General features: G+C 47.4%; 1 protein-coding gene across 1 annotated transcript; it reads left to right on the top strand.

Annotated features, from left to right (window-relative positions):
* The first annotated feature begins 553 nt into the window (after window positions 1–553).
* MEDAG (mesenteric estrogen dependent adipogenesis) lies at window positions 554–15195 on the top strand. Its single transcript, XM_033104797.1, has 5 exons — window positions 554–2289; window positions 8516–8625; window positions 11466–11578; window positions 11998–12283; window positions 14006–15195. The coding sequence occupies exons 1-5, from the start codon at window positions 2012–2014 to the stop codon at window positions 14128–14130; spliced, it is 912 nt and encodes a 303-aa protein (XP_032960688.1). The 5' UTR covers window positions 554–2011; the 3' UTR covers window positions 14131–15195.
* Window positions 15196–16218: the final 1023 nt, after the last annotated feature.

Below are 16218 nucleotides of genomic sequence, written 5' to 3' on the forward strand. Positions count from 1 at the left end.
TACAATCTAGCTCCAACTTCCCTTTCTGGTCTCATCTCATAAAACTCACTCCTCTCACCCCAAATAGGCCTGGTCTGCTTTAGCCATACAAAATTTCCCACTCTTCCTCAACTAGACGGTACTTTCTCTCTTTACATAGACTGGTCCAGAATCTTCTCTCCCAATTTCTTATCAATGTGGCTTCTTCCTCTGGGAGCTCTTTTCCTGTATTCAGAGTTCAATCCATTTGTCACCTCCTCTGCGAAGCCTTCCTGGGGCTTCCCAGGTAGCAGCGACCACTCTCGTGACCTTGCTCTCACAAGACTTACTCCACACATCTATTACAGCACTCATCTTAACTGGTTCTTCATTTTGCTGTTATAGTTTGGGGTACCGGAAGAGCTTAAGATGGTGCCTAGTGTTTAGCAGTGACCATGTCAATGTTTGGGGCAAGAACGCACACCGGAAGAGGGGGTGCTGGAAACACAGCCCCAGCCTCTGGGTCCTGCCCGCAGCCTCAGCCCACCCACACCCACCCTCCAGGCCGTGCAGTGGTCCACTGGCCTCACTTTGTGGAAGAATCCCCTTGACTGCTTGGTTCACAGGCAGATGTCTCTTCCTCCCGTAAAAGACTGATTTGGTTGTGACCAATGCATGCTGGGGGAACTAGATTTGTTCAGAGAAGCCCAATGTTGGGGACAGAGCCTGGGGCTAAGGGACCCATGTCTGCAGAGAGAACACGTGAATGGAATTCATTTACATTCTGAGATTTAAGTGAGATAGGACAGGCCTCTTCGTTGGACTTGATTAAGTCTATGCACAGGTCACACAAAGACAATTTTAAGGTGTTCCCTAAATTGTACTCAACTTTTAGGACTCTAGCTTAGAGTCCTAAATTATGGGACTTCAGGAAGCTTGCTCAGCTCCTCAGAACCCGGCGGGATTTTCCTCCCGTAAACCAGGGTCCCCCACCCCAGCAGCGCTGTTCATTGAGTGCCTTGTCCTGGCTGGAATGCTGGACCGGTCTCCCCCATCAGCCCAGCAGACTGTAAGATGGGCCAGGGTGGGGCTTGTGTTGATTCCTTCCAGTCTTCTCAGAATTTAGCTTATCGTCTGTCTCCTAGTGGATGTTTCAGAAATCGTAGTTTAATTAAATTAAATGAAACCGTCCTCCTTTCATACCCGAGGAGACCAAGCCATCCAGTGTGTCTGCAGAAGGAGCACTCACATCCCCATAGACGGCCTGAACAAATGACTCACTGGGGACTCAGGAAGGCAGGCAGGAGGGAGCGGGGCCGGCCCCTCCATCCCCACTATGCGACAGGCACCCTGCGGCCTGTGGGCCCTGCGAAGAAGTCAGGGGAAGCAGTTTGACTCACGAAGTCTTCATGGAGAAGTGACGTGGTCAGTGGATCTGCAGGAGGGCCATCGGGGAAGGGAATCCAGGGAAGGAATCAGTGCGAGGAAAGGCTGAGCGGAGAGAGAAATCAGGGTATGATCTGGAGCGGAAAAAGCAGAAAACTGAGGCCGGGAGACGGCGGCTGGCGGCTGCGGCGTAGCGTGGAGCGGGCTCAGAGGTCCCGCACACCCGACGGCCCCGCCGCCCCCAGGAGAGGAGAGCGGGAGAGGGGCGCGCCCTCGTCCAATCGGCTCGCAGGGGCGCGGTGTCTTGGGCCTGGGTGGGTGCTGGCGCCCGCCCCTCACCCAGGGCCACTGTCCCCACCCTGCCGGCGGTGTCCGCCCAGCCCCGGTGCGAAGTAGGGGACCCGAGGGGGATGAGTAACCCTTGGCTGCGGGCCGGCGAGGCCGGGCGTGTGCGCGCCAAGTTCTGAGTGGTGCGCACTCGGCCCGGAGGCCTGGGGTCGTGTCCGCGGGCGGGCGGGGCGGCCGCACCCAGGGCGATAAAAAGGCCGCGCGGCGCCCGCCGCCTTTTCCGCTCTCGGCTGCAGCGCTCCTCGCGGGTGGGCACCGGAGCGGACCGAGCAGAGTAGGAGGCCTGGGCTCCCGGAGACCGCCGTCCGGGGCGGCGGGGATGGCGACAGCGGCGTGCGTGCCCGCGGCCAGGCCCAGTCTGACCTCCATCTCGTCGGGGGAGCTGCGCAGTCTGTGGACGTGCGACTGCGAGCTGGCCGTGCTGCCGGTGGCCCAGCTGCTGCGCCTGCTGCCCGGCGCCCTCCAGCTGCGCGGCGACCTGCTCGCGGTGCCCGGACTCCGGGAGCCTGCGGCCGCGCGCGGGGGCTTCAACGTCTTCAGCGATGGCCTCGTGCGCCTCGACGGGCAGCTCTGCCACCTCGGCAGCTACATCAAGAGGTGGGTGGGCTCCACACGCGTCCCGGCCGCCGGGTCCCCGGGAGCCCCCGCTGCCCTCCCCTCCTTGGTGCCGCGTCTCGATTGTTCTCTTTGTGACGTCACTGGGGGCCGCAGAGCTTTCCCGCCCGCAGGCTTTTCTGCGCCTTCCCCTGTCATTTTGCAGCTGTGCTAGAAGCCGCCCAGGGGGGCATCGGGGCGCGCGACGGAGCGAAGGGTGGGTAGTGCGTGCGTCACTGGCCGCTGATTCTCCCTTTCTGGCTCCTAACTGGGTCAGATGAGCTCAGATTGGGGGCACGCCCTTCGGGGGTGTTTGCAGAGAAGAGACGCACCCTGGCTTTAGATGGGGTGAGGTGGGAATGGGGTGAGCTACTCAGTTTTGTGCACTATGAGCTTTATCTAGTGAAAAGACCCCGTGGAGAAGCGTATAAAAGTTCAGTGTCTCATCTTTGGAGTCCCTTAATATATCAAACAAATAAATAAACCATAGACAAGAACGGAACAAAGCCCAGTGAGGTCCAACCCAGGGTCCTGTGGGCCGTGGTGTGCGCAGATGACGTCCTGGGAAAGTGAGTGTAACACATGTCTGCACGTCTGTGTGTGTGTGTGTGGGGGGGGGTCAAATGTGTGCTGCGGAACTGAGGGCCCGGATGTGGGCAAGTGCAGTCTAGAACATGGTTCAGAGACGACAAGCGGCCGCTGTTACAAAGCCTTTGCTACTGGAAAAGACGGCAGCACTGAGCCACCCTGTGGGTGGGGTGCAGCCAAGAGGGGCAAGCAACCGAAATGATTTAAAATGCCTTCTTCAAAGCTGCTGGCAAAACCTTGTTTGTCCACACAAAGAGAAAGTGAGGGCTTTCAATGCCTGAAAAACCATTCCCCGCAAGAATTTCTCCTTTTCTTTACCAACTGAAAATTCCAATCCATAGGCAGGGGACTGGGAGGCACTGAATTAGAAATCAGATTTGTGAAGATTTCAAAAGAAATATTCATATTTGAGAACAGAATGTGAAAAATGAAAGTGTCCAGAATTAACTGAAGCTAAAGGTGAGGCTGTGGACAGAGCCAGCTCCATCAGTCTGGGCAAGCAGCGCTGCAAAGGCTCCTGCCTTCCTTCCCCAGGAGCCTTGCTCTGGACTCCTGGCACACTCTGGCCTGCTTTCTGCTCTCAGCTCACCTGGTCCTTGCCACATGCCCGCCTGCAGGCCTGGAGGCCTGGGCGCGGCCACCCCAGGGTCCTGGATAAGCTGTGCCTCCTCCTGGGGTCCGCATCTCCGTCCTGCTTTGCCCACCCACTGTCGGAACGTTGGACCTGACAGACCAAACCTGCTTCATGTGCCTGTCTCAGCTCAATAAATGCTTCTAACCCCAGGCTCTTCCTTCTTTGCTCCTTCTTATTTTAAATAACTGGAGCGTAAGCCTGTGGAGCGTGGATACCTGCATGCAGAGAACCATGCATCCCTCTGGCATTTGTATGTTTGAACGATTAATTAGTTTGCAAGCCTTTGAGTGGAGGGACCATGTCTTCCACTAGTGCTTCCCAAACCTGAAGTGAGTGTGCAGGTGTCCTGGAGATTTTATGAAACGTACATTCTGATTGATTAAACCTGGAGAAGGGCCTGGGAATCTGTAGTTTTACAAGCTCCCACATGCCAGTGCTGTGGGTCCATGGACCACACTTTAAGAAGCAAGATCTTAGACAGCTATAATTTCATATTGAAACGGTGCATTTTCGTATCTGTCTCCTCAATGGACTATGTGCTTCTTGAAGGCAAAACTATTTCCTTTTTCATCTTGTGTCCCCAGTGCCTGGCACATTGTCAATGCTTAGCAAACATTTGTTGCATGCATGAATGAATGAATGAATGAATGAATGAATGAATGAATGAATCATTCTGTGCCCCGTCACATGCACTGTTTCACATGCACTGTGCATAAATAATTGATGAATAAATGAATGAGCAAATGTGTGTATCCTTGATTTGAGTCACAGACAGTAGAGTGATAAATCTAAAAATTTTGCTTAATTTCACTAGAGGAGGGACAGAAGAAGGATAGAAGGAAGTGGAGGAGAAGGAACTTTGGAGAACTTGGAGTGAGGCGCCGTATAAAGCTATCAATTTGGCACTAAAGACCCAGCAGAACCTTCCTGCCTGCTCCCAAGGGCAGGGTGTCCCCGCGAGCTTTTGCTTGGTGTCGCAGCAAAGGATTATGAACACTCGAAGAAATTTCTGGGCCTACTACACAAGGACTATCCCAATATGTGTTCCTCTTTTTCTCTGCTCCTCTCTCCATATTTGTTTAAATGAACACACGCACCCTTCGATGGAAGCCATGGGTATGAATTCCTGTTTGTCTCTGAGCAGTAAATTGTCAGAGCCAAGGGGAATTTAGAGTAGCTTTTCAGATCAGGCTAGAGATGATATGAAACCTGAAGGGAACTCCAGAAAAAAGGAGGTGTCTTAGAAGGTGGGTGATCTTTCAGTCAGTCCTGATTTGCTGGAAGGAAAAATACAGTGTTCTTTCTTGGTCCCAGTTTTCAGATATTGCCTTGATTAAGCTGTCCTCTTTAGCCTTCCAAACGGAAAAGACAAGGATAGAAACTGGAGCAAGGAAGGAGAAATTCTTGCTCACTGATTTTTTTCAGATATTCATGTTGTCCTCCATTCCTGGTAACTCCAATGAACCCAGAAGCTTAGCGAACTTCATTCTGTGGGCAGCAGAGTTGGCCAGGATTAAAGAGACTAATCATGTTTGTTGAGCATCTTCGATGGGCCCAAGTCCATACGTCTATGCTGCTTGCACTGCACTGAGTCATCAACGGAACGCAATACTGTTACGACCCTTTACGGATGAGGGCGCAGGTTCAGATGGGTTAAGGAACTCACTCAGTGTCACAGTGGGTTGTGGCTGTGGGGCTGAGTTCATACAGCCAGTCAATTAGGACGTGGATCAGATCGAATCACTATGCTTCCCATCAGTGTCCTGTCCTCTGCTCTTTGGACTGGAGCCAGGTGTAGAAACTTTCAGCTGAGAAGCATTTGGGGGCCAGGGTAAAGACAATGAAGAAATGAGAATTTAAAGGAACGGTCTTCATCTGTTTGCTTTTCCTCCCTAATGATAACGTCAGCAAATATAATAAGAACCCAGTACACAGTAGCAATATTTGCACAGTAATTCAGGATTGTGCACGATTAAAGATGAAATAATTAGTCCATAAAGCAGTCTAGTAAGGCTCCTCTTAAAATAAAACAGGGGATTGGATGTCAGACACTTAAATAATTGTGCGACTTAACACCTCGGTCCTCAATCTTTTTGTATTTTGGTGACTTATATATCCAGATTGTATAACAGTGAATTCCAAAGGAATGCTCACATTTCTTTACTTCACTGGAATTTAGAGGTGTTTAACAATTGGACCATAACAGAGAGGCTGGGAATGGATGATTGAAGGAGCTATTTCTTATTGGCGACCTGGTTTAAATAGAGAGTTTATTCAGTAGGGATCTTGCCACCATCTCTGGACTGTGAATTCTGTTATCAGAGCTCTCATATAAGCAGCAGCATTTTCACGCATCTGTGGTGCAGTGATAACCAGCATGCTCTGTGATGATGTTTACAGGCCCGTGAAGACCCTAAAAGTGCCTCTAAATCATCAAAGAGGGATTAAATTATGTCGAGCATAGTTTTATTATTCAGGGCATCTTATCGATTCAGACTCTAAAAGACAGGGATAACTCACGTGCAGGTCAAGCATTAAACTCAGTATGTGGCGACCCAGAAGCCCCCGCCCTCCCCTTTCTCTGAGCATGTGCCATAGCATTCCAAAAAGCTTTCCACAGAATTCTGGGGAAAACTGATTATTTTCATAACCAGCTATCATTTCCAAGTTGAGATTTTTATCTTTTTCCCACCGATGATGCTTTCCATCGGGTGTCATTCGGTGTTGTAGGTGGAGGCAAGTATTGTCACGTGTGTCATTGGAATAGTAATGGAAAGTGCAGATTTCTGGCTGCACTGCACACACACCCCCTGCCTGTGCTCACCCTGGGCGGTGACTATCAGGGATGTTAGGAAAGCAGAGGAATCGCTTTGAGGAAAAGCGATTACATGCTCAAATGACTATAAATTAACTCGGTGACAAACAAGGTGGGAGAATGGGAAAATCCACCTTAGATGGCTCACAGGAGGCACCTGTGAGCCTCCCGTCCCAGCATCACGCATCGATCTTTTTGATGTTTACTTCAGTCAGTCTTGCCTTCTTCTCCTTCTGTTACGAGAGTTTTCATCCGCCTTTCTCCTTCTGTGTGTCCCCCTCACCCCACCCCGCCACCCTGCAACCACAGACCTCTCCTCTTCCCAGGCCACTGTTGTCTGCCTGTCCTTGGCATGTGGGCAGCAGAGGGGGTGGGAGAGCCCAGGGGCCCCCTGTACTGCCACCCTCTACCCCATCCCTATTGGCCCTGAGCTCCTCAGATGTGATAAGGCCCCATGTGAGTGCCTACCTGGTGCCAGCACATTATTGCTGCTTCACGAATGTCACTGACTGAATGAACCTAGCAAATGGTGGTCCCCTTTCTCCTTCCTCCTTTGCTCCCCATTTCCACGCAGGTGGTCAATTGGGACAAAGAACAGGAAAATTCTCTGCCTGCTGATGAGGAACACAAGTGCTTCCCCCGTCACATGGCTCACCTCACCCCATCCTCCCTCCACACTACTCTGCCCAAGTGAGGGCAAAGGCAGGGGAGGGTCGGAAGAGGAGCCATACAAAATCCCCAGTGCATTTCCATACGCATCCCATCCCCTGGTACCCCCCAGGTCCCTGTCCCCTTCTCCACTCCCACCCCCTCTCCCCTACTCCTGCCATCCTCACCCACACCCCTGAACACAATGCCTACACCCTGTTTCCTCCCCTGGAATGCACCAGCCCCGTGTCCCCTCCCCACCCCAGTCACCTGACTACCACCAGTGCCCATGGGCTGTTCAAAGCCTGTGAATCAGAAGGCAGGAAGCATTTGAGAAGCTCCATCAGAGATCGGGTTTTAAAAGCTCTCAAAATCCAGTCTGGCAAGCCCAGAAAAAGATAACGACACATATTTCTAAGAAACCAAGCTGGGAGACAGACAAGTGGAAGCTGTGTTTCTCTGACTTGGGGGTAGATATTCTCCCACGTGCTCGTGACCTATGCCTGGGTTAAGGTCTTGTGCGCTGGCCCCTCTGAGTGGATTGTGGGCCGTGGGTGAGGGAAGGGAAGCTGCGAGGACTGTGTGGCCACAGCTCCCTGCTGCGAGGAGCTCTCCAAGGCTGTCATTTTCATGCCAGACACTGAAAGGACAACAAGCCAGAGAGAAACGCTGGAGCCCTCTCTGCCTGTGACTAGATGTCAGAAGCTGACGCACTGTCACTGGACTGCCCCTTTTGCTCCGTGCAGATGGCGACAGCTGGGCTGTCAGGGGAAGCATCTCTGTAGTGAAGGGGCGGCAGCTGCATCCTGCAGGAGCCTGGACTGGATGCCCTTTGGCCTACCTATATCCACACAACCACTGAGCTTGGGTTTGGTTATAAAATTAGTCCTCTTCTTCAAAAAAGCTAAGTTATACTTGGATCTGCCTTTTTATCAACGATGCGAGTAGAGACATAGACTGCTTGGCAATGTGGTAGAGTAGGGAGAAAATGCTGGCATACTGGATGACAGAGTCAGAATGCAAAAGCTGTCCCCAGCCTGGAACAGTGAATGAAAACCAAGGAAGCTACACTTAACAGGGCGCTGGGCAAAAGTTCAACATTAGTTGTTTTTTTTTAATTGCACAAGCTCAGGATCAGGGAGATGTGAATTCATTCTATGAATATTGGTTGATGTGTAATCTTTGGAGGGGGCTGGGTTTATTCTGAGATTAGAGAAGGGAAGAGCAGAGGAGAAGAAAAGGAAAGTTTCAGACCGGGAGGACTGCAACTGGAGAAGACCCAGGTAATTCCACTTAGTGAGTGCAATTCATTCTCAATTCAGAGAGACATAGAACTTGTATAGCTTCAAATTAACTCTTCTAGTCCAAAAGATAGATGGTACTGGTCATTATCCGAGTGCCAAACATTGGGATCAGGCCACCCGAAGGACCATGGTCACCTTTGGGTTGCATGTTGGTCTCAGCCGACCAGGAGAGAGGGATTTATTTCTGTGGTTAAAATATGGTTGCCTCTTCTGCTTTTTTTTTTTTTTTTTTTTATATAGATATGTGGAACTGACCAACTACTGCGATTATAAAGACTACAGGGAAACTATATTGAGCAAACCGATGCTGTTCTTTGTCAATGTACTGACCAGAAAGGATACATCAGAAGGTCGGTATATACATACTTGGGATTGGCTCTGTCTTGCTGGGCTGTGGGCTGTGGCATGCTGGTGATGTAGCAGCTGGACATGGAGACAGCAGGGTGAACGTCAGCTAGTGACAAGGCTGGGAGCGAGAAGCCTGGCGTGTGAGGCCATCTGAAGCACAGCACAAGCCTGCAGAGCAAACCTCTCCATGGTCCTGGGCCATGGCCTTTGGCCTGGGCCATGGTCTTTGAGATTTCTTTCATACTTCCTGTCCAGGCAGGAAGTGATTTGATGTTCTGAGCCTGCAGCCGTTTCAAAAATGATGGAGTGATGAAGATGATACTTTATAATAGTCTACCACGTATCAAACACTCAGGTATTCCAGGCATGCTCTAACATCGTTAATTGGCACAGCGGCCCAGCAGGTTTACCATTCAAATGGGAACATTTTTGACCATGAAAGTAGGTGCTGGGACAAAGGTATAAACTGAGACTGACTCAGGCAAACTAGGATGCACGGTCATCGTGCCTGTCAGGTGCTCATGCCATCCCCATTTTGTAGTTGCAGATGCTTTTATGTCTCATGCTATGATACTTGAATTTCATTTGCAGAAATGTCTCTTTATTGCTCTTCAAAGAAATCAGACTGATAACAACTATATTCATTCAAATTCCAATATGGAAACTTCTCCATTTCCTCTTCTTCCTTTTGCTCAGAGGATCATGTGGAGGAAATCCTGGACATAATGATAGAAGTAGAATTTCTTTTCTTTTTTTTTAAATTTTTATTGGGGAATATTGGGGAACAGTGTGTTTTTCCAGGACCCATCAGCTCCATGTCAAGTCGTTGCTTTCAACCTAGTTGTGGAGGGCGCAGCTCATTGGCCCATGTGGGAATCGAACCGGCGACCTTAGTGTTATGAGCACCACGCTCTAAGCACTGAGCCAACTGGCCGCCAGAATTTCTTAAGCTAACTTCTAAATAACATTCTTAAAGTGAGTCCAAGGTAATAAGAAATGATCTACAAGTTCTAAAGAAACTTCCTCATTCAGATTCATGGATCATGGAGCTGATTATCCGCTCATTTCATTCCGTCATTCAGAGTCTCTGCTCACTTCCTAATTCAAAGTCAAGAAGCTGTCAGCGGGAGGGCCGAGGAGCACCACACACTGTCACAAGCAGCTCCTCCGAGCCCCGCTCGTATTTGGCTTGATGATGGCCAGGAATCCAGAGAGTTCTCTGGGAATGCAATTCACAGGTGCAGCAAGTACACCTCCTACTCCATCTCTCAGGGGAAATCTTAGGAAACAATAGAGACCTCTCCATTTTAACATTTGTAATGACAGGCGGGGAATGGCACAAGGAGGTATGTGTGGCCCTACAAAAGGTACACAGTTGTGTAACTATTGTGGAAGGAGGTACAGAAACTCATGGCTGGTTCATTGTGAAGAAAGCTGTGAAATGAAGAGAAATTCTATGATACCAAAAAAAAAAAAAAAAGCTTAAAAAGGTCAAGTTTCAACTGAATGAAAATTGTGATTAAGGCAACACATCTGGCCTTGCTGCTATCATATACTGTACTTTGGTGCAAGTTAGAAAAAGCCACCATTAACTCAAGACAACTTACTAATTCTTCCCAGAAGTTTGTCATAATAAATATACAAATAGCCAATGTCTATGAATGTGACTGGCGTCCTTCAGAGTTGTGCAGTGTACAACCTGTGCAACCAGTACAACTGTGGCATGTGCTCACCCAGAGAAGGTAATGAACTTAACGGTCCTGGCTTGGTTTGTGTGAAAGTTAATTCAAGGTACAAAATAGCTTGCTTGTTTGATTTGTTTCATTATATCTCACCTCAAAGAGGACATGAAGTAGTTTTTATCTAAAGTGCCCAAAAAATAATTTGAGAGAAAGACAGGGGTAGGAAAAATAAGATAAATAAGGCCAGTGCAAAGCTTAGCTCAAAATGTGTCCCTCAAGCATGTAACTCATGTCATTGGTGGACCGCAGGTCTGGTGTTCAAAGCCAAAGCAAAACGTTGAGTTCTCAAAATCACCGAATGGCTGGACAATCTATGTTATGTGTCTCCCTAGAAAAAGCACTTGAGTAATTAAGGCCATAGAGCTTGCTTCTGGAGGCTGGAAAAGTTAAGGGGTTATTGGTTAATAGTATTTCATATTTCCTAATGAGTAAACAGTCCTCTCTTTGCTTATATTATATAGAATTGGACAGAATGAGATTTAAGAGATTACAAAAAAAAAAAAAAAAAGCAAAACAATGACAAAAACCCAACTGTGGTAGGACACAGACATGGCTTAATTTAAACAATGGGAGGACTTTCCTTCCCACTGGGGATTGTTGGAGCATGGAGGAGAATTGCCTGGATCTGTAGTGCCCTCCACCAGCCCTTTGGCAGAAGAAAGCCAACTGTCTGAGGGAGTAGGGGAAGATAGGGGAGGGGGAGGCATGGGGCAGCCTGCTTCCCTGGACTTGGCTGATTTTCTGCTTTGCAAATGAGGACATGTTGGTGACAGCCATGTAATAATTCACTTCAGCTCCCCGGGCTGCACACGGGTGGAGGTTCTGTTCTCACCTGTGATGATGATGGAACGGAACTTTCCATTTCCCAGACAAAAGTGATAAAGTGCAGCCTTCGGGGAGCTGGTTTTCTGACCTGCTTCCTTCCCACCTGCAGAACTCTCTAAAACATTCCTAGAAATCTGGTGAGGCTCTGTGACGAGAGAGGCTATAAATGAGTAAAATCTCCAAACACAGTGGAATCACTGCTTTGTGAAATGCTAAGAAGTACGTTTCTGTCACTCATGCACACTTCTCTTTGAATTATGCTTCCTCATTTCTAGAAAGAACATACGCATTTCTCGTGAACACAAGGCACCCCAAGATAAGAAGGCAAATAGAACAAGGCATGGACACGGTCATTTCCTCAGTGATTGGAGAAAGCTACCGGCTTCAGGTGAGCGCTAGCCTGCCTGGGTCCAGGGCGGCGACACGCCAAGGGGCTCGGGCCCTTTGTGCCGGCTGAGTCCCTGGAGCTCAACTGTAACGTAACTGCCTCCAGACATATGTAGACGGTTGCTGTTGCTTCATCATCACCAATAAAACGAGCCGAATTTCTAGCCACTTATTAGAAATGGTGTACGGATGAATGTCAGCTTGACCAAGCACCTCTGTAGATGGAATTTGCTGGAAATGCAAAAGATAGAGGCAACTGTTTAAAAATATTGTCAGAATGAAAGAGAAATAAGAGGTTGACATTTTGGACATTTGGGCAGTTGTTATTTCTATAACATAATTCTATAATGATATAGAATTCTGGGATATAACATCATCGTCATATGCATGAAATTGATCAAATGCTTCTCTCTCTTTCAGTTTGATTTTCAAGAGGCAGTAAAGAATTTTTTCCCTCCAGGAAATGAGGTGCTTAATGGAGAAAATCTGAGCTTTGCCTATGAATTCAAAGCCGACGCATTATTTGATTTCTTCTATTGGTTTGGGCTCAGCAATTCCAGTGTAAAGGTGAATGGAAAGGTTCTGAATTTGTCAAGTACAAGTCCAGAAAAGAAGGAGACCATTAAATTATTTCTGGAAAAGATGAGTGAACCTTTAATCCGAAGGAGCAGTTTCTCTGACCGAAAATTCAGTGTAACTTCCAGAGGTATGTTAATTCTCAAGTACCCGAGGAAGGCAGTTAAATAAAGGGTAGAATAATATCACGGGAGAGAAGAGACAATGAACGGACACGGGCGGGCCTCTTGGTAGAGGGGAAATATAATATCACAGAATTCATACAGTCAGAAGTGAGAAATGTTTACTGCCAAAAAGAAATATAGTGCCTTTTCCTGTCAGGCTTCTTAACGTTTGCTGACACAGCAGCTATATTATGTAGTACACCCAGAAAATAATTTTTCAATATACTATTGATTTAAATACATATTAATACTCATTTAAATATTATTAGCAATTATTTAAATATCGTGAAGGAATGCTGCTTTCCTAATGTGCATAGTAGGGGCAACAGAGAGAGATCTATAAATTTTACGTCAATTAAAACAAAACCAAAAAAAAACCTTGGAAAGGTTCTCCAGAGTTTGTAAGACCACAAAAGAATAACTCGAGAATGTTTCACTTAGGAACGACCTATTATATGTGGTGCGTTCTAGATTATAACGTCCAGTGACTCCTCCCGAGGGGTTGGCGAGACTTTTCAGACTCGTGTGGCTGAGAGGGTGACAGAGGTCACATTTTGTCTGGATTGTCTTCTCTGAGCCTGTTCTCTCTGTCCTGTGCTGGTAGGCTGGAAAACAACTTCCTTGAACCAGGGTTTTTGCAGCTAATTGCAAAAATGAATCAAACAAAAAAAAAACCCACTCCTATGAACCTGCAGTTTTCAAAAAGTTCTGATGTAAAATACAAAAGTCTTCAGTAATTGTATTTAATGACAGCTGCTTTCATCCAATGTTTGTAGCAAAAATGCTTCCTCATAGCTATTTCTTGTCTTGGAAGCAGCCCCTCTCTGTGTCTCTGTCTCTCCCTCCCCATCCCTGTTTCCTGCTCTTCCTCCCCACCCCATCTCTGTCTTTCTGTCTGTCCTCCTCTTTCCCTCCCTCCCTCCCTTAGCCCCCACCCTCCACGTTGCTTTACTTTCTGTATCTGGGTGTTTCTTACAAAGATGCCTCTGTGCTCTGCTCGCCTGCAGACATGTGTGGGGGTTATATGCTGATCCTTTTGGGGCAAAATGAACTTAGCCAGTGGTGGCAGTCCCAGATGCCTGGTCCTTCCTGTGACACCCCTCCAACCCCACCCACTGGCCTGGGCAGGGTTTTAAGTTTCCCCAGGGCTCACCTTCTGTCATGTAAGCCACCCTGGGGACAACCAGGAGCATGTGAAGTGGATAGTGCTTCCTTGAAGTTTACTTACAGCCAGCCCTGGGATCACGCCCAGTCCAGAGCAGGGGGGAAGGGTGCGTCAAAGCCAGCGGAGGCGCTGGTAGGCGTGGCAGAGGGCACAGCTAAGGTGCACCAGCGGCCCTGGCTTCCACTGGCCCTGCCTGGGTGAATCAGGTAGCCCAGCTCCACCTCCTTCCCAAACACTGACCTTTGTCTTAGACTGTCCCCACTGTAGGCCTTTTGTCATCAAGTGAGAAAGGATTCATGCAACTCACTGCAAATCTACTCCAGCCCACGGAAAAGCAAATGGCAATCCATGTCCTGCTGGCAACAAAGGGCTGCCATTTCTGTTTACTTTTCTAAGTATTTCCAAGGAAGCCAGGATTCTCTCGTAATCATTGAAATGGTGACATTGTGTGAGTTCTGAAGTCACTGCTGGTTTTGTTTCTGTTTTCCAGTGATGGTAATCATGCCTGCTTTACTTCTTTCAGGTTCAATAGATGAAGTTTTTAACTGCTATCTGTCATCTAGATCATCTTTGACGGAGCCTCTTTTGGCAGAATTACCGTTTCCAAGTGTTCTGGAATCTGAAGAGACACCCAGCCAATCTCTCTGATTGGACCGAACATTTTGCGGTTCCTCCTACATGCCAGGCCTGAGCCAGAACTGAAGGCTGAGGGGACGTGGAGGAGGTGGGGGCAGGCCCTTCCACCCACGTGTCCCCCTCTGCCCCTCGGAGCCTCCGGTCTCCCCTTTCCGTGGGCGTTGCCCTGGCAGGCCAGACGCGGCTGACTTCAGGGTGGGAGGTCTCTGGCCCCGTGGCTGGGCGCACCCTCTCCTTTGAACACTTCTCCAAAGAGGCAGAGGGAGCAGTGGGGTCCTGCTACCCTGAGTGCTTTGCTTGGGACCCGGCACCCTGGGAATTCCCTTGGCAGCCAGAGCAGTCTAGCTGGGGCATCGACCCGTGATGCTTTATAACTCAGGGTTTAGCCCTCTGCTCGGGACACCCTCGTCTGAACCCAGACCCAGCCAGCATGGGGTTAGCTCTGCTGTCCTCTTGCAAACCTGGCTGGGCAAAAAGCCTACAACTCCTTTGGCTGGAAGGCAAGTATGTTTCTCATCTTGCCTGTAGGATACCTTATGAGAACCATGGCAGGTAAGGTATGCTGGCGACTGGCCAGGTGGATAGCATAGTAACCCCACCACCCGCTGCCTAAAATTTGGACTCCCTTGGCCTCCCTCTTAACAAAGTGGCCTGTGTAGAAAAGGCCAGGTACCAAACAGTGACAGGGGAAGGATAATGCATACAGCAGTGTCCTCTTTACTGAACGCACATTATGTCAGTTGGGTATTTTAAATAAGCTTTTAGCAATCCTAACAGTAAAAGAAAGCTATAACATTACCATAATACATTGTTACATCAATGCATTTCTCATCTCGTAGCTACAATGAAATTCTTCAAAAAGAAAAAAAAAATCATCCTATCTACATCTAAAAACCTACATGAATGAATCACTACATATGCTTATAATGAGGAATAATTAAGGGTCCTGAGTATAATTTTTCTATCCTTTTTTTAAAAAGTCCCTGTATTTTGATAGCACTACTAATTGTCCTTTCTTTCATATTTGAAATGTTATATACTATCTTTGTGCAATTAAAACTTTTATCATTCAACATAGAGTTGATGAAATTCGTGGCCAAGTGTGGGTGTGATCTTTCCATTGTGCTTTGAGTATTTGCCTCAGAACTTACTACATTATAATGAGAATTGTGGTTTTTCATAGCCACTTTCTCAAGAAGAGTCTTTTGAGGAGCCAGGCTATACAGTATTTGGAGAAAAGAAACAAAATTTGATATGATCTTTCATAGAAGAGAATGCTTCTTACCAATAGAAGAAAATAAACAATTGTTATTCAATTCAGTACAAAATGATGAGTATTAACAAAAAAATAAGTTTTGTGCCAGTACAAACAAATCTTGGGTGGATATCAAATAATAAATTCTTTCCAAAAGAAATAGAAACCCTATTCACAAAAGTTGACAAGATTTTTTGAAAGTAGCTGAGTTAAGAAAACATATCAGTAATCACTCTAGAAATGGACTAAAGGCCTGGAAAATTTCCTTTTATCATTAAACATTTTTTTTCAGTCAATTGTGCACCAAATGCATTCAGTCATTCAATAGTCACTCAGCAAAATTTTATTGACTGCCTATACACTGTGCTAATATATTACGGTGTTTCCCAGAAAATAAGACCTAGCTGGACCATCAGCTCTAATGCGTCTTTTGGAGCAAAACTTAATATAAGACCAGGTCTTATTTTACTATTATTTTACTATAAGACCTGGTCTTATATAATGTAATATAATATAAGACCGGGTCTTATATTAATTTTTGCTCCAAAAGATGCATTAGAGCTGATGGTCCGGCTAGGCCTTATTTTCGGACAAACAGGGTAGCAAACGTCACACAGAAGTGATATTGGGCGATCTTTAAAATTGGTGAAAAATGTATGGGGACAGATCTTCCTAGGTAAAAATGGCCTCAATCTGAGTGTAAATGTGACCTAATTCAGATATTTTAACAGTTTAAGATCAATAGAAATTTATAGGGCAACAGTGACCTAAGCAATTCATTCAGTTCATCCATTCCATCATTCATTCCATCATTCGCTCCTTCCACACATAGGAGTGTCTACCAC

This window comes from Rhinolophus ferrumequinum, chromosome 4, assembly GCF_004115265.2.
Source record: "Rhinolophus ferrumequinum isolate MPI-CBG mRhiFer1 chromosome 4, mRhiFer1_v1.p, whole genome shotgun sequence".
Lineage (NCBI taxonomy): Eukaryota > Metazoa > Chordata > Mammalia > Chiroptera > Rhinolophidae > Rhinolophus > Rhinolophus ferrumequinum.